At 40.3% G+C, this 19,854-nt stretch overlaps 1 protein-coding gene across 1 annotated transcript in view; it reads right to left on the reverse strand.

Moving 5' to 3' along the window:
* Window positions 1–19,854, reverse strand: part of prdm6 (PR domain containing 6) — a 231,646-nt gene that overhangs the window by 60,533 nt on the left and 151,259 nt on the right. The window contains exon 4 of the mRNA XM_043721601.2: window positions 8,635–8,762. Within this exon, the coding sequence (XP_043577536.1) occupies window positions 8,635–8,762 (128 nt within the window). The remainder of the gene's footprint in view (window positions 1–8,634; window positions 8,763–19,854) is intronic.

Genomic DNA, 19,854 nt, shown 5'->3' on the forward strand with positions numbered 1-19,854 from the left:
TTCAGAGATGGAACTGATTCCCTCTCAACTTGAACTGCAGCTGTGCCATATATCTGTCATGAGAAGTGTTGGTTTGTGCTGCTTTGGGAACAATGAAGACCATCCCAGGTTGCCAGGGCTTGACCAGATAAATGGATGGGATATGAAAGATGGAAAGATGGAATATCCAGGTGGTGGTAAGTACTTCTACCTGTTAAGAGTAGGAGAGTTAGGCTGGCATTGGATGACAGGGGTGTTATAGTCATGGTATATGGTGAATGAGTTGAATTTGGAATGATCATGTGACAAAGTTTGCTTGGCCTCGCAAAGAGGAACTTTCCTTGAAAATTGAAAATTGAAAATGACTGCCGATTTTGGTAGGATTTGATCATTTGTTGTTAATATAAATGTAATCAAAACTGACTATTGCCCTGACTGTGCTTGTTGACAAAGCAGAAGCTTGTGAAATAATCCCTCAGAAATCTGTTAACATCAAGACTACTACAAGCAAATCTTTGCTCAACCATTTCCACTGAAGCAAGACCATTACGTTTAACATCATGGGATCAATTTTGTGAACCTCTGCTATACTTAAGCATGGGTCAGAAATACAGTTCCATGACTATAAGCTCAATTACATAACCTCTGATCTCCACAAAGGTTCTGTGTTTGATGGCAGGACTTAGAAGAATTATACCTCATGGATTACTGATCCTAAATAGTAGATTCATCTAATAACATAAACTCATCTCTAAAAATGTGTCTATGTTCTTTGACAGAATAAATCCCTCTGTGCAACCTTTGACCATTAAGTGAAGATGGTAGGTGAGGGGTAATGTACAAAACCTACTGAAGCAATCACTCACAATATGTTTTGTTTTCCACACTAAAAATTTACTCCCACAGTGGAGCAGGTGAAACATCGTCCAAGGATCACTTGTGCAAAGTAAATCCTTCTGTCATAGAATAAAAGAATAGAGAAAAATTCCAGGCAGCTATGTTTTCCACAATGTTTTTCAGACCATCATTATCCCTTTTTGGGATTTTAGTGAATAATCTTTTCAACTTCTTGATTTTCTACTGGTGGAAGTGTTTCACCACTTTGATATTATTAAGAGTTCATGAAGCTTTACCAATCTCAAACCATTTCTGTTCATAGAATCATTGGTCATAATTTTTTAGATGTCTAACTAGAAATCTTGACATCAAAATCTAAAGCAGGTAACTGGTGAATTCAGCTTACCACTTGTTCCAAAGGACTTCCATGTTGGACACTGGGCAGCAACATCTCAGGACATACAGCCCACATCCACAGACATTGGTATCAAATATATGCCAGCCTCTAAGGACTCTTATGCAATAACTACAATGTACTTTAAGGATGTCTGCACTTCAATGCTGCACCTTGAACTACACCAACAAGTATTGTATTGCTGCAGCAAGGACACTGTGTGCTCATTGCCATGCACCCAGCACATGGACTGGACCAGGATGTATCACTGGATTCTCAATTACTGACCAGATAACTTGAATTAATCTTCTCCCATTTGCCATCATTTGGCCCCATCCGTCTAAATCCTTCCTACTCATGTACACAGCCAAGTACATTTTAAATGTTGTAATTGTACCAGCCTCCACCACTTCTTCTGGCAGCTCATTCTATACACACACCATCCTCTGTGTGAGGTTCTTTTAAATATTTCTCCTCTCAACTTAAATCTATGCTCTCCAGTTTTGGAGTCTCCCCATCCCAGGAAAAAGATCTTTAAGATTCACTCTATCCATGCCCCTCATGATTTTATAAATCTCTATTAGGTCACCCCTCAGCTTCTGACACTCCAGGGAAAATAGCCTATTGCTCTCCCTATAGCTCAAACCTTTTAATCCCAGCAAAATCTTTGTAAATTATTTTCTGAATCCTTTCAAGTTTCACAATATCTTTCCTATAACAGGTGACTAGAATTGCATGCTGTACTCCAAAAGTGGCCTAATCAATGTCCTGTATAGCCTCAACATGATCTCCCAACTCCTATACACAATGGATTGATCAATAAAGGCAAGTGTACCAGATGCCTTCTTTATTATCTTGTCTGCCTGTGAGTTCACTTCCAAGGAACTATGAATCTCCACTCTGGGGTCTCTTTGTTCAGCAACATTCCCCAGGACCTTACCATTACATGTCCTGATTTGCCTTTCCAAAATGCAATACATCACATTTATCTAAATTAAACTCCATCTACTCACTCCGCAGCCCATTGGCTCATCTGATCAAGGTCTTATTGTACTCTGAGCTAAACCTCTTTGTTATCCAGTATACCTCCAATTTTGGTGTCATCTGCAAACTTACTAACCTACCTCTCATGTTCACATCCAAATCATTTATATAAATGACAAAAAGCAGTGGACCCAGCATGGATCCTTGCAGCATACAGCTGGTTTCCAGTCCGAAAAACAACACTCTACCACCATTCTCTGTTTCCTTCCTTCAAGCCACGTTTGTATCCAAATGCTAAATCCCCCAGTATTCTACATAATATAACCTTACTAACCAGTCTACCCTGTGGAACCTTGTTGAACACCTTCCTGAAGTCCAAATAGACAATCAATCTTTTTTGTCACTTCTTCAAAAAACTAAATCAAGTTAGTGAGAAACAATTTCCTATGCACAAAGCCATGTTGATTATCCCTAATCAATCCCTGCCTTCCAAATATCCTGTCCCTCAGAATCCTCTCCAACAACTTGCCCACCATTGATGTCAGGCTCACCGGTCTTTAATTCCCTAGCTTTTCCTTACCAAATTTCTTAAATAATGGCAGCACATTAACCAACCTCCATTCTCTCAGAAGCTCACCCATGGCTATTGATGACAGAAACATTTCAGCAAGGGGCTCAACAATCACTTACTTAGCTTCCCATAAAGTTGTAGGGTACACCTGATCAGGCCTCAGATTTATCTACGTTTATGCATTTTAAGACGTCCAGCATCTCCTCCTCTGCAATATGGACACTTTTCAACATATCACTATTTATTTCATCAAGTTCTCTAGCTTCCATCTAGACAAGGGCAGCCTCTGACACCAGTCCAGGGGCTTAGACATGACCAGTCAGCCATTTGAGGTGGTCAAAGGCAGGATGCTTTCCACAAAATGGGTGAGGAGTTAAACTCAGGAAGCCTTCCATCCGTCATGCATTTTTGTACACTATTAAGGGTTGTTCTTCTCCTGAAATAATAGTAGGGCAAATATTACAGGAGATGAAAGTGGGTGGTTAGAAGATGTCACAAGCTAAGTGAGTAAGCAATGCGGAGTTAATGCTGCCAGGGATTTGGGTGGGTGACAGTGATGGAGAGAAGATGTTGCAGGCATTAATGACAGTGGTTGAGCATGAGCCATGGTGGGAGGTAGCAGAGATTGAGTGAGTATGAGATATTGGACAGAAGCTGGTGATACTTGCATAGCGGGGTGGAGACAGTCATTGACTTTCTTCCTACATTGCTATGCATTCCTCCAGACAGCTGAGATTGCTTTAACCTGTGTGGCAACTTCAGACCAGGCTGCCACGGTCTGGAGTCATAGCCTCTGTTGCTAGTCTGACGGAAAGCCAAAGTCCCACCTACGTACCTCCAGGTTCCTATCCACAAAACGGGATGCCAAATTTCTCCTGTCTGCCATGTCTGGGGAAAATGTCAGGAACCATATAGGGCACTCTTGACTGACACAGCTTGTCTAAGTGCACTATGGACTTCTACAGATTGCACGAGCGCAAGGGATGCCACTTAGTTCCAGAATACTCTGGAATAAGATAAAGGTAACTTGGTGGTCAGTTAGTTCAGTCAGCTGGACAGCTACTCTCTGATACAGAGTGACACCAACAGTGGGGGTTCAATTCCCAGATGAGCTGAGGTTACCATGAAGTGCTTTCTTTCTCTACCTTTCCCATTGTCTGAGGTGTGGTGACCCTCAAGTTAAACCACCACCAGTTATTTCTCTCTCTCCAAGACAGCATGCTCCACTAGGACTATATCTTTTAGTCTGGCAGCAATGTGTTATTCTGGGAATGGCGTGTGATAAGGTAGGACTAGAATCTGACGTGAGGATTGTCACGGAGTGGGTGAGGTAGTTAATGGGGTGAGTTAGGAATTCTCTACCAGAAACATTGGTGGAATCCAGTCTCACAATAGACTTTAAAGGGAAAGAGGATAAATATTTGAAAAATAAAAATTTAAAAGGGATATAAAGGAAAACTGAGGTGAATGGAAATAACGATTACAGAACCAACTCAAGCTGACAGGCTGAAAGGTTTCATTTTGTAGTTAACAGAAGGTGAGGTGAGAAACCATGCTAAGTCTCAAGATGAAAAACCTCAACATGAAAAAAATTTGATGTGATCCACACTTAGCCATAAAAAAATTAGATTCAGGTAACAACCTGAAAGCACCCAACAAAATGGGACTCTGAATCTAACTTCATCATGGGCATCTTATTGAATAATTTTCTCAAATATACAAGTGTCTTCATTTTGGACAGGGAGGAAATGGTTACCGAAAGCAGAAGGAGAGACTAGGTTCTTGAGCAGTGACATTGGGGGTGAGGAGGTATTGGAAGTTTTGGCAGGTTTAAAAGTAGACAAATCTCCAGGTCCAGGTGAGCTGTATCCCAGAATGCTATGGAAGACGAGGGAGGAAACTATAGGAGCTCAGACCAAAGCTTCTAATTCCTCTCTGGTCACAGGGGACTTGCCAGAGGAGTGGAAGAGAGCAAATTTGATTCCATTTTTCAAGCAGGTTGGCAGATACAAACCAAGGAATTATAGACCACTGAGTCTCACATCAGTGGAGAAAGTTTTGAAGAAGAAAATCAATCGCCACTTCAACAGGTAATATTTGATCAGGGAGAGTCAGTGTGGCTTTGTCAAAGGGAGGTCATGCCGAACAAATTTGAATTTTTCAAAGAGGTGACCAGGTGTATAGGTAAGGGTAGAGCAGTTGATATAGTTTATACGGATTTCAGCAAAACCTTTGACAAGGTCCCAAATGGCAGACTGATAAAGAGGGTAAAAGCACATGGGGATCCAGGGTAACTTGGTGAGTTGGATTCAAAATTGATTTAATGATAGGAGACAGAGGGTGTTGGTAGAAGGCTGTTTGAATGACTGGAGGCCAGTGTCCAATGTTGTACCACAGCAATTAGTGATGGGTCCCTTTTTGTTAATGATATAAATAAATGATGTGGATGAGAATGTGGGGAGATAATAAGTAAATTGGCAGATGTCACGAAGATTGACCAGGTTACTGAGTGAGAAGAAGGTCTTGAGTACAAGAGGATATAGATGGTTTGGTGAGATGGCAGGTCAGAGTCAGGTGGAATTTAACCCTGATAACTGTATTGATTCCCCCAGCTTAATGGTAATGGTAAAATGGGGCATACAATTGCCGATTGTGTTGGAGTATGATTCTTCTGGTCCACAGCACTGTACGGATGCCCAATCTGGAGTTGCTGGATCTGTTTGAAGTCTGTCCCATTTAGCACAGTGACAGTGCCATACAACACAATGGAAAAGATAAGGACTGTGCAGTGGTCGCTCTTATTGATACTGTCATGGATGGATTCATCTGTGCCAGGCAAATGGGTAAGGATGAGGTCAATTACATGTTTCCCTTTTGTTGGTTGTCTCACCACCTGCCACAGACTCAGGCTAGCCACTATTTACTTTAGGACCCAACCAGCTTGATCAGTCGTGTTGTTGCCAAGCCACTCTTGGTGATGGATGTTGAAATTCCCCACCCAGAGTACATTTTGCTACCCTTGCGCAAATGGTGTTCAACATGGAAGGATACTGATTCATCAGCTGAGGGAGGATGGTACATGGCAATCAGTAGGAGGTTTCCTTGCCGCTATTTGACATTATGAGGGTTGGAGTCAATGTTGAGGACTTCTGAGACAACTCTATTACACTGTGCCACCATCTCTGCTGGGGGGCTGAGGGGGTGGGGGCATTGGTGGTAGTGTCTGGGATATTGATTTAGTGAGTGTGACTATGCCAGGCCTGATCAATCTGTGAGATAGCTGTCTCAATTTTGGCACTAGCTCCCAGCTGTCAGTAAGGAGGACTTTGCAGGGTTGACAGGGCTGTTTTGGCTGTTGTCATTTTCGATGACTAGGTTGACATTTGTCATTTCTTTGATGTGGCTTTGTAGTCATTAGTGCAACTGAGTGGCTTGCTAAACCATTTCAGAGGGCAGTTGAGAGTCAACCACATTGCTGTGGGTGTGGAGTCACATTTAGGCCAGACCAGGTAAGGATGGCAGATTTCCTTCCCTGAAGTACATTGGTGAACCAGACAGTTTTTTTCTGATAATCAGCAGTGGTTTCATAGTCATCATTAGACTCGTAATTGCAGATACACCTTGGATTAAAATTCTACCACCTGCCTTGGTGGATTTGAACCCAGATCCCCAGAACATTAATTGAGTTCCTGGATTAATATTTGAGCGATAATACCACTAAGCCATCACCTTCCTTTTATTGTAACACTGATACATTTTACTTTTTTCCAAAATTTGTCACTCTTATTTTTCATCCCTTTTTTGCTGTTTGTATATGCTTTTCCCTTTAGAATCAATTTTGTCATCACCTCTTCAAGACTAACAATTCACATTAATTTTCCGATAACTCTGCAAGTCATTGATCTCATTAGCAGGGTGATCCTAAATAACCAGCCAAGAAAGACTGACATTGCTCAATACTTAAATGCTACACAGTTTTAGGTTGACTGCCTAAATTTTTTTAGTATGGGTACAAGGGTTGTGCTTCAATGGGAGAGAAAATGCATTTAGTTAAAGAACGAAACAGCTTGTATTTACAAACCACATTACCACGCTCTTAGAATACCCCAAAACGCTTCTCAATTAATTCATTATTTTTAATGTATAGTAACTGATATTTTGCTAGCAAAAGTGGCAGCATATTTGCGAACAGCATGCTGCTATGAACGAATGATATAAATGCCAGTTAGTTCTCCATTATGCAGAGCACAAGCATTATTAAGTAACATGCATAAAATATTTTATTTGTTTTTGTTTATTTGGGCAACATTGGCAAGGCCACATTTATTGCTATCTACAAGACTAAAGACAAGTGCATGATGAAATACGTGCATGGTTGTAGTCATAACAGCAATCAAAACAATTCACTATTATCCAGAACAGAAGAATTTGCCCTAAGAAGGAATGGCCTTGTCATTTAACCATAGCAGTGATTGTTGTGCTGGTGTTCCCATGACTGTATTAGGTCAGGAACTCCAGGATTTTGACCCTTGGCAGTGAAGGAATGCTAATGTATGTTCAAGTAAGTATGATGTATGGAGTGTAATATTCCCATCATATTCCTAACACTGAAAGTTGCTCTCGGACTTTATTGAATTGATCCAGTTTATCCTGTAGGTCATATACTGCAACTATACAGCACCAATGGTGCAGAGAATAGATATTATCCATAACAGAGGGTCTGAACAGGCAAATTATTTAAAAATTACTTTCTTGAGACATAGGTATCAGTGGCTAACACATTACTTGTGCATTCAAAATTGTTCTGAGGAGAGGTAATGGGTGTTTTTCTACTAATACATTGCAAGAGTATTAGTACCTGCAAATCTTGAGGTACTAATATCCCACAATGCTATTAAATAGGAAATCTAAAGAGATTTACCCTCACCGCTTGAGGCAAAGTTGAAGGTGTTAATGCTTCTAATAGATCCTATTCAGTGGGAGGGGCAAGAAGGAAATAAGACACCACCAAAGTAATCTCAATGAATTACTGTAGTGGCATATAAACCATAAATGCTGCATGTTAGTGATAGGGGAAGTTCAGAAATTTAATACAGTAACACAGATACCTCTGAAGCAAATTCTTCGGATCTGGATAATAGTGAATTGTTTTGATTGCTGTTATTCCTACACCCATGCATGTATTTCATCATGCACTTGTCTTTAGTCTCATAGATAGTGAAAATACTTATATGGCTTAAAGGGATCCATTTATCATGGAATATATAGCCTCTGCCCATTCTTTTGTTGATGGTGTTGATTTTACTGATCCAGTCAGCCTAATGGTCAATTGTGACTGCCAAATTGGTGACTTTGAGAATTGCAGCTATGCGGAAAGAGGAGAAGACTGGAACTTTCTTGATTTATGATTTGGAGATGCTGGTGTTGGACTGGGGTGTACAAAGTTACAAATCATACACCAGTTTATAGTCCAACCACCTGATGAAGGAGCGGCACTCTGAAAGCTAGTGCTTCCAATTAAACCTGTTGGACTATAACCCGGTGTTGTGTGATTTGTAACTTTCTAGATTTAGACATCATGTTCTGGCACTTATGTGACATAAATGTTAGCTGCATTTGACCAACTCAAACCTGAATCCAGAGTAGCTTAATGTGAGGTGATTCATTATTGTAAATTTATTAATGGTACTTAGCTAACAATCTCAGTCCTGGCCTGTGACACAGGAAAGAACCTTGACAAAGCAGTGGATGTCAATGAAGTTAGCTGGAGGTAATGTACATTTTTGCCTGACTTTAGTTGCTTCTGCAAATCAAACTCAAAATTGTGTGAATTGTCACACTGATCAGTCAAAATGTAAATATCTCCTACCTGTACTGGACAACCGTCATGTTCTGTTCCCCACAATGTCTTGCACATCGGATATATCTCATCCAGTTAGACTTGTTGGGGTCACTGCCATCAACAAAGTGTTGTAGTGATCCTTCCTGATCATATATCTGAGGAAGATGTCAAAGGTCAAACAGTTATTGGGTCATCGGCATTCACTCTCTTTTTGCTTTGGTTATATTTCTGCTGAATGTCATAGAAATGTATGGCCACGAGATTTGTCACTGGCTTGTGGCATTTTCATAAAACTTATAATCAATTAAAATAGACTAATGACACTAAAATAGGGAACACCATATTTGTTGATTTTAAGCTGAACTTTATAGCAGATTTCATTATTCTATTGTCAACATGCTGAAATAATGACACTGAAATCCAAACAAAATAGGCACTAATTTGAACCATGTTTTCTTTTGGATGTTAGAGGGTAGTTTCAAGACCAATTGAAAATAAATGGATTTTTGCTCCATTTCAATTACTTGCTGATGTTTGCTTCAGTTTTTAATTGTTTCAGTAAACTAGCAAAATGTTGTTTTGTTTAAAGCAACCATCAACAATTCAAGCAGCATTTTGTAAATTTGTCTAAAAGGCAAGCTTCAAATAAACAACTGTGTTTGTACTTATTATTTGAAAATAATTTAAACATAAGAAATCTAGAAACAGGTGACTCAATGTATTTTTTGATAATTATTACAAAACAACTTCATAGAGCTATTTTGTTGAGTATGCTGTGCAGTTTTATGCAGCTGGCAGACTCATATACTGTTGTGTATGTTATGATCCCCGACAAGACACTAGATGTGACGACCTGGTTAGGGACCATAAATATTTTGTTTGTTTAAAGTGGATGAAATTTGAGATCCCAGGTACTTCCAAAGAAAATAAAGCCACAAGGTTCCACAATTTCGCACAAAGAAATTAAACTTTATCGTACAAAGTTGGACAAGTAAAATAACTTGTCATGCCTCACTCAGATAGTCCTGCTATTGCCAGATTCATTACAAAAACTGAAAATGTTTGAAAATGAAAAGTGTGCAAAATCTCCAGTTTACCTGTCGATAGACTCACGTTAACAGAAAATATGGAGCAGGTTTCTGTATTTAACAAGAGCAACCATTCATTACAGATGGATAGTTTTTAACCTAAGGTAAATGCTTATGAACTGCCAATGTATAACTCTTCAGTTAAAACTCTAACCCTCTTCTAAATGCCTATACATATATACAGACAGACCAACAGAGACAAAAAATGCCGGTGTTATGGATGGAGGGAAAAAAATACTGGGGAAGAAGTTCAATAACACCAGCCCTCAAGCTTCAACTGAGTTTCTCTTATGTCAGTTCTCAGATCTTTTCCTTCCAGTTTTCTATCTTCGCCACAGGAGGCACAGAGTGATTAATTCATGAATTATAATGTCTCTGACTTATTGGTTAAAAGCAACAACTTACAGCAACTGGAGGAAGAAAATAACCTGAAGATATTTTATAGAAGAGAGACGGACACACCATTTGTCCCTTGTAGCAGTCTGCAGGCTTCTGCCTGTATCATTCAGATGTACAAACTGTTCATCTATCCAGGAGCCAACATGGTGGTTCAGTGATTACTACTGCGGCCTCAATAACAGGGACCTTGGTTCGATTCCACCCTTTGGTGACTGTGTGGAGTTTGCACATGCTCTCTATGTCTGGGTGGGTATCCTCTGGGTGCTCCAGTTTCCTCCCATAGTCCAAAGATGTGTAGGGTAGGTCGATTGGCCATGGAAAATGTGGGGTTCTTGGGATAGGATGGGGGGGAGGGGGTGTGAGTCTGGGTGGGATGCTCTTCAGAGAGTTGGTGTAGACTTGTTGGGCTGAATGGCCTGTTTCCACACTGTAAGGATTCTTCTGAATAGAAAATGATAGTTGTTGTCAAGTTAATGGCCTTTTGCATCCACTACTGGTCACAACTCCACAAATCAATCAGCAACCTGTTTCTGACTCAATTTCATTTTATATACAGATCCTCGGATTTGTGCTGTCTATAAACATTTATTCCTGCTGCTTGAACAAGGCAGCAACGTGAACACCACAATGGTTTCAGTAAATTTTGGATTAGACTGGATTGAGATTAGATTTAGGTTTTACTGTCATGTGTACTCAGGTACAGGGGTCCAGGAGTACAGTGAAAATTGTACAATGTCACCATTCCTGATGTCATCTTAGGTACAAAAATTTTTAAAAAAGAAATAAGTTAAAAAGTTCATGGATAGCAATTCCTTCCTCGGTCCTTTGTTGTAAAACAGTCCTTTTCCAATCCAGTACAGAATCAAAAGTTACTAAAATAAAGATTTTGTCTTTATAATATGCATGTACTCTTATCATCCAGAATTAACATGATGCAAATAGGAGGTAAAGACAAACTATGGTTGAACACCCAAACAAGCACATCAAGTAGCACGTGTCATCAAGACAGATCCTACAGTTATCTCAGCAACCTACCCAGATGAGAAGAACACTGTGCATTCCAAAGGGCTTTGTCTGAGCCCTAACTCTCTCCAAGTCAGAGTCAACAATGTTGTTCTGCCTTCTCAGCTCCTCAGGACCACTCCAATGCCCTGATTGCCTGAGGGCTAAAAATACCGACATCTCTATCCTGGAGCTTCTTTCCCCTGCTTCTCACGTTTCAGAGTGACCAGCAGCTTGAATTTAGCAATCGTCTACTTTGACTGCCATTCAACAACATGGAGTCACTTTCACTGACATTTGATTCCTGACTAAATCTGATGCTGACCCTTGAACTTCTGTTTATGTCCCCTTAAACTGATCTGGGTTACATATTAAAACTTTTTGAGGGACACAATTTACATGCATTTGGAATGGCAAGGACTGATTAGAGATAGTCAGTGCGGCTTTATGCATGGGAATTCATGTCCCACTAACTTGATTGAGTTTTTTGAAGAGGTGACAAAGAAGATTGATGAAGGCAGAGGGGTAGATGTTGTTTTATGGACTTCAGTAAAGCATTCAGGGGTGGCACAGTGGCTCAGTGGTTAGTACTACAACCTCACAGCGCCAGGGACCCTGGTTCAATTCCAGCCTCGGGCGATTGTCTGCGTGGAGTTTGCACATTCTCCCCGCGTCTGCAAGGGTTTCCTCTGGGTGCTCTGATTTCCTCCCAGAGTCCAAAGATGTGCAGGTTAGGTGAAGTGGCCAAGCTAAATTGCCCATAGCGTTCAGGGATGTGTAGGTTGGTCGCATTACTCAAGTGTAAATGTAGAGTCACAGGATAGGGGAATGGGTCTGGGTGGGTTACACTTCAGAGGGTCGGTGTGGACTTGTTGGGCCAAAGAGCCTGTTTCCGCATTATAGGCATTCTGTGATTTGACAAGTTTCTGCATGGCAGACTGTTTAGTAAGGTAAGATCACATGAGATCCGGGAGGAGCTCGCCAATTGGATACAAAAATTGGCTTGTAGTTAGGAGACAAAGAGTGGTGGTGGAAGGTTGCTTTTCAGACTGGAGGCCTGAGACCAGTGGCGTGCCAAAAGGATCAGTGTGGGTCCACTGCTTTTCACCATTTATAAAAAGGATTTAGATCTTATTATAGGAGGTATGGTTAGTAAGTTTGCAGATGACACCAAAATAGGTGGTGTAATGGACAATAAGGAAGATTATCTCAGGGTACAACAGGACTGTGGTCAAATGGACCAACATGCTGAGAAGTGGCCAATGGAGTTTAATTTAAATAAATGTCAAGTGTTGTGTTATGGTAAGCAAACAAGAGCAGGACTTATACAGTTAATAATAGGACTGTGGGGAGTATTGGTGCAGGTGCACAACTTCTTGAAAGTGGAGTGGCAGGTAGACAGAGGGATGAAGAAGGTGTTTGGTAAGCTTGCTTTCATTGGTCATAATATCAGGTATGGGAGTTGGAATGAGATATTGAAGCTGTACAATTCATTGGTGAGGCCACTTTTGGAAAATGTGTCACTGTTCTATAGGAATCCTGGCCACCCTTCTATAGAAAGGATGTTATCAAATTTCAGATGGTGCAAAAAAGATTAACAAGAATTTTGCAGGGACTGGAGGGTTTGAGTTGCAGGGAGAGGCTGAATAGGCTGAGTTTTATTTTCCCTGCGCATTAAAGGCTGAGGGGTGACCTTATAGAGGTTTATAAAATCATGAGGGGCATGGATAGGGTGAATAGCTACAGTCTTTTTCCCAGGGTGGGGAGTCCAGAACTAGAGGCTTAAGGTAAGAGGGGAAAGATTTGAAAAGGACTTGAGGGGCAACTTTATCACACAGAGAGCAGTGTGTGTATGGAATGAGCTGCCAGAGGAAGTGGTGGAGGTGGGTACAATTACAACATTTGTTCGGCACCTGGATGGATATATGAATCGGAAAGGTTTGGAGGCATATGGGCCAAATGCCGGCAAATGGAACTAGGTCAGATTGGAATGTCTGGTCAGCATTGATGAGTTGGATCAAAGGGTCTATTTCCATGCTGTATGATTCTATGACTCTACATGGTGGCCTATGAATACTGGAGAGAAAATGTTGACACTTACCCTTGCAGAATGCAGACATTAACAACCTTCTTTCCATACTGCCAGGACATTACTTTTAACCATGGAGACTGCACCGACCTGAGCTGCTATTTCTGTCCAAGCGAGCTGTATCTAATTAGATGGCCTCCTTTGGTTGTCTGCTTTGTACTACTCTGTTCATCAGCATCTCTAGATCCTTGTCTGGGAAATGGAATGACAACTTCCATTTCTGAGCCATTTACTGGGTTAGCATGGTGGAGCAGCAAAGCGAGTTCTTGGCTTACAGCATCTGAAGTAGTACAAACGTGTTTTGAATATGGCACCAACTGTTTGATTGTCACCAAGTCCCGGCAGTAATGAACACTTCCACAGCTCTTGCTGTATGATTTTATGAACTGGGCACCAAGTAGGCTGGATACATGATTAATGAACTGAAGAGCAGAAAATTGCTTGAGAAAAGTCAGCATGGGTTATTGTGGACTGAGTGCTATGAATCTCTCCAAAACAAAAATTTCTCAAAAAAAAAGGGAGAATTCAGTCAATAGATTTCTTTGTTTGGAAAGTTATGACTTAAGAAATATCAGCTCTCCTGATCCAACAATTTCAATTATCTCTGTCATAATCTGCATCCAGTCAAAAGTGGGAAGCAGCAAGCTAATAGGCTGAACGTTTCTGCTGTAAAGATTCTATGTGAGATCGTCTGGGACAGTCTGAGTTCAGTGGCCCGTGAGCATATGTTAATAACACAAAATTTTCAAACTATATGAACAAGCAGATACTTCCCACAGAACATATAAAGCCAGAATATCAAGGATACACAATGAAGTGGATATAAATCCAGTCTCCACAATGAAGGACAGTGTCAAATTCACTGCCATCACTCCTCCTACCTTCAGATGATTTTTTTGATGTCTATCCTACATTTAGAGCAGTACCCTTTACAATTTCTAGTGCTTTGACAGAACGTATTAGGTCTTTTTTTGAACAAAGCAGTCCCTTTTCTTTTATGTATTGAATTTAACATGCAACTTTATTGAAATCAGAAATCTTGGCTCCTGACATTTGGCTTCAATACAAAATTCACATGATTATCCGAAAGAAAAGCATACTTGGTTTCACTATTTGTCATTTTATTGAGGATGCTTTGTTTTGACCAAAGCAAACATTGATCTCTTTGCTGACTTCATCCTCTGCATCTCTCCATCTGAAAGATGCAGTGATTGTGTTACTTCTGGCAAATTTAGACATGATTAGATAGTGGGCAGACAAATCATGAATTCACTTCAGTGTTGAAAGATCTGAGTCAATAACCCCTGTCAAGATAGATGGACTATGATGTTACCTGCCTTCATTACTCTTCGAAAGCTGTAAACACTTCAGTTAAGGGCATATCAGGGATTGGTAAGGGTTTAGTGGGTGGAGTAAGCTCAAACTTTATTAAATGACTTTCTGCTATGAAGTGTTTTGTTCATTACAGTAAAGGGTATCATTGATGAAGTATGGAACATTTTAGGCCAACTGTGTCAGCAACAGTCTCTTCCACTTTGCCTCTGCCCTTCTGTCAGCAGTACAACTACAACTCCCATTTGGCATATCTCTTATTTCCAAAGTAAGCCATTCTGTGATTTCATGAAAGGGATTGCAAACTAAGATAAAGATGAACATAGTGTTGTACTCATGTCCTTTGCCAATTGGATTGAAACTACTTAAAATCATTTCATAATTAAGTCAATTAAGAAGGCAAATGGAATATTATCCTTCATTGCTAGAGGGATTGAGTTTTAAAGCAGGGAGATTATGCTGCAGCTGTATAGGGTGCTGGTAAAATGACACCTGGATTACTGTGTATAATTTTGGTCTCCTTATGAAAAAAAGGATGTACTAGCACTGGAAGGGATGTACAGGCAGTTCACCAGATTGATTCCGGAAATGAGAGGGTTCACTTATCAGGAGAGATTGATTAGACCGGGACAACTCTCATTGGAATTTAGAATGAGAGGGGAATTTATATAGAAAGATATAAAATTATGAAGGGAATAGATAAGATAGAAGCAGGGAGTTTGTTTCCACTGGCGGATGAAAGTATAACAAGGGGACATAGCCTCAAAATAAGGGGGAGCAGATTTAGGACTGAGTTGAGGAGGAACTTCTTCACCAAAAGGGTTATGAATCCTTGGAACTCCCTGCCCCGTGAAGCAGTTGAGGTTACCTCACTGAATGTTCTTAAGGCAAAGATGGATAGATTTTCGAACAGTAAAGGAATGAAAGATTATGGTGAGTGGGCAGTCACTGGAACAGAATCCACAAAAAGATTAACCATGATCTTATTGAATGGTGGACCTGCCTCAATGGGCCAGAGGGCCTCCTCCTGACCCTATTTGTTGTGTTCTTATGTTCTGTTACATGACCTTTATATACAACAGTTTATTTGTCAAGGCTGTAACTGAGTCCTGAGGCGTAAGTAGTACCAGTCCAAGTGAACTATGATTTCCTTAATTTGTGTTTGAATAAATCATGAATTTAAAAAATGTATGTGCACAAATTATATGTAAATGAGTTTGACTGTATCATTACCAATTTCTGACATTTAGACATTTTAATCAGATTGACACTGGTTCAAAAAAGAGTGCAAGAGGACATGCCAGGAGCAGCATCAGTTACGCCTAGAATTGAGGTGAATCTACAAAACAGGACTAACTGTGTGCCATACAGCATAAACAGCAATTGATAGAGCTAAGTGATTCCGCAACCAACGAATCAGACTTAAGCTCTGAGGTCTTGCCACATCCAATCATGAATGGTGGTGGAAAATGAAACAGCTCACTGGAAAAGGAGACTCCACAAATGTCCCATCATCAATGATGGAGCAGCCCAGCACATCAATGTAAATTCAATCGGACCAATTATCACCCCATTGGTCTACTGTCAATCATCAGTAAAGAGATGTATGGGGTCAAGAAAAAGTTCTAATGAGCAGCACATAGCAATAGAGACTCAGTTTGGTTCCTCTAGAGCCACCCAGTTATTGACCTCGTTACATTCTTCTTCCAACCATGGACAAAAGGGATGAATCCCAGAAAGGAAATGAGAGTGACAGTCCTTGACATTAAGGTCACATTTGTGCAGATGTAGCATCAAGGACCCCTTGCAAAACTAGAATCAATAGGAACCAGCGGAAAAACTCTCCACTTGTAAGAGTCTAGCCTGGCATAAAGGAGATGGTTGTGGTTGTTGAAGATCAATCATCTCAGCTTCAGGACATCCCTGCAAAGGTTTATCAGGGTAGTGTCCTTGGCCCAACCATCGTCAGCTGTTCATCATAAGGTGGGAATGTCGACAGATGATTGTACAATATTCAGTATCATTCACGACTCCTCAGGTACTGAAGCAGATCATGACCAAATATAGCAAGACCTGGACAATATCCAGGTTTATGTTGAAAAGAGGTAAGTAACACAAATACCAGGTTATTACCATCTCCTATAAGAGAGAATCTAACCCTTTGAATCTCACATTATCCAACTTCTGGGGATTACCGATGATTACAAACTAAATTGGGCTTGCCATGTATATAGTGGCAACAAGTGAAGGTCAGAGGCTAAAAATCCTGCAGTGAGTGAGTCACCACTACGATGGAATACTCCCCACTTGTCTGGATGAGTGCAGCTCTGCCAATACTTAAGAGGCTTGACATCATCCAGGACAAAACAACCTGCTTGACTGGCACCGCATCCATAAACATCTACACCCTCCATTATTGACGCTCAGTAGGAGCAGTGTGTCCTATCTACAAGATATACTCCAGAAATTCACTAAGGCTGTTCAAACAGCATCTTCCAAACCTACAAGCATATCTAGAAGGATAAGAGCAGTAGATACATCAGAACACCACCACCTTTGAGTTCTCCTCTGAGTCAATTACCAACCTGACTTGGAACTACATCATCGTTCCTTCACTGGCGTTGGATCAAAATCCTGGAATTCCCTCCATAATGGATTGTGAGGCTACATACAGCACCTGGACTGCAGAGGTTCAAGAAGGCAGCTCACCCCAATCTTCTCAAGAGCCGGTAGGGGGATGGGCAATAAACGCAAGCCCAGAAAGTATCATAGACATTGTTGAAGAACTTGCATTCTTTTACTAATTTTATGGAATTGAAGAAACATTTAGGGACTAAATTATTTCCAAAAGTGTACTGGATCAAATGGTTGTAGAAAATTCCTTTGTGTACAATCTTAATCCTTTAATTAAGCCACACTCACATCCTATGAATGAATAAAAAGAAAATTAACTGAGTGAATGATATCTCTGTCACTTTGCAGATTCAATTTTTTTTAATAAAAGCATTACACAGTATAAGATGTCACTATGAATGTGGCTGATGTTGATTATTGTTGGTAATGGATCACAATTTTGCTGCTGTGAATAATCAAGCCATTTGGAAGTGAATGATTAAGATTCATTTCTTGTCTGTCAGAATTTCTTTGAGCATTATATACAGTTTATCTCTCTCATTCAGCAGCTACTGAGGAAAAGCATTTCACTGAGAGTGTCACAATTAGTGCTTTAAAAAAGAATGGAGAGTAAGTGTAGATTAGTTTATAATGTTACATGTAAGGGAAAAGATTTGTTTTAGAATATCGCTGTAAGTTACGTTATGTAAATAGGATAAGAAGAATAGGGTTAACTAATAAAGGATAACTTTAGGGCTGATATCAGGAAGCCTTTCACACAGAGATAGATCGCTGACCTTTTCAGTCAAGTGATGAATTTTTTAAAAAAAATCAGATTCTGCAATGACAGGACTAAAGGGTGCTTCAGGATGGATGGTCCAATATGAGATGAATAATCCACCTCATATTGTTATCCTTTAAAGCGATCTTATTATATGTAGCTCCAAATATATTTTAACACCAAAAGCTGGGATTCTCTCTTTGAATTTAAACAACTCAGGACATAGCCAAGAACCAAATCTATAAGAATGAGGAATATAAACATGTAGTCCAGGCTGTTGCAAGTGTGAAGCCCTCAAATCCCTTGAAAGACCTTGTAATACATTACCAGGGAGCTTAATTTTAAATTAACTAGCCAATTGATTCTCTTAAGTGGCTTAATGATAGCATTAAAATTGTACACAAAGGAATTTTCCACAACAATTCGATCCAGCACGCTACTCGAAATAATTTAGTCCCTAAGTGTTTCTTCAATTCCATATAATTAATAAAAGATTGCAAATTCTTCAATGATGTTTATGATATTTTCTAACGTATTTCTCATTATTTCAAACACTTTATAAGAAATAATGATTTTCACATTTTTTTAAAGTCTTCATTAAAGTTGGTATAGTTTCTTGCTAAATCTTTTCACTACATTTTATAATGAATGTGACACCACTGCAAATAATTATTTTACACAGTTTCGTCAACCTGTGGTAACGCCAGATGTTTGTTGAGCTGGCAGCCTGTTGAGATTGCAACATGTCCACTAAAGTTGTTCCAGTGCTTGATACATATGTTCCTGATGATTAACAAAGGTGAGACTCTCTTGAAGATTTTGATATCTCTTCCAATAACTTATCCACCACTGACATAAGGCTCACCGATCTATAGTTCCCTGGCTTTTACTTAAAACCTTTCTTAAACAATGACACTGCATTGGCCAAACTCCAATCTGTTGGCACCTCACCAGTGGCTATCCACGATCTAGATATCTTAGTAACGGGCCTAGCAATTTCTTCCTTGGCTCCTCACAAGGTTCTCTAACTCTTTCTCTATCTCTTTGTACACACCTCTCACCAAGGCTTGCAGACTGCCACTCTCTCTATTACATGTTGATATATACTCAATAGTTATTACCTACCTCATCCTTCCACTAGGCTTCCTATGTACTAATTGGGATGGCCTTCCTAACCATGCACCACCCACCATGATTCTCCCAGCCACTTCTGTCATACTCACTCATTCTCTTTGTTTCTTTGCAGGAAATTACCTTTTATAACAGGGGAGAGGGGGCAAAAACAGACAGTGGTATGGCAGACATTAGGCTCCTCACCCTATATGGGGCAAATTGCTAGAGCTGACTGAGAAAGACAGCAACTGCTCAAATGGAGACAAGAACACTCCCAAGGACAAAAAAAACCACATGAACTTCATCGTGCTGCTCTCCCATTAACACCAGGTACAAACTCAATCTTAAACCAGCACAAGCTTTTCGCCCTTTCACACAGCTAATTCTTTCCCTTTTCTTATGCAGGCAATAGTAGCACCCTATGAACCAATGCAAAGAACAAGCGACCACTACCAACCATCAGCCACACTGGAGAGGAAGCCACTCAATCTTCATAGGATAGATTGGCAAGGCTTTCACCTACACCCGCCACTAACTCAGAGACTCTCACTTCGGGGCATTCTCTATCTATCAGGAGCACAATCTGGTGAGCACATCACTGGCGGGTCTCCGCAGTTGGTGAAGGAAGAAACTCCCAGGTCTCTGACACTCAGAGCAATGCTGGAGACCAGGCACCAGCTCAGTCCCAGACAGGAGATGATCCTATGGTCTTTCCTCTTTGTAACTTAGCCAAAATACACAGGCAGGCACAGGATGGTAAATTGGATAGATTGGTGGAGGAAATCCACCAAAGTTTACAGTGCCATGTTAGCTCTAACATGCATATGTCT

This window comes from Chiloscyllium plagiosum, unplaced genomic scaffold (genome assembly GCF_037043375.1).
Source record: "Chiloscyllium plagiosum isolate Xiang-an unplaced genomic scaffold, Cpla_swu_hap1 HiC_scaffold_2, whole genome shotgun sequence".
NCBI classification, from domain to species: Eukaryota; Metazoa; Chordata; class Chondrichthyes; order Orectolobiformes; family Hemiscylliidae; genus Chiloscyllium; species Chiloscyllium plagiosum.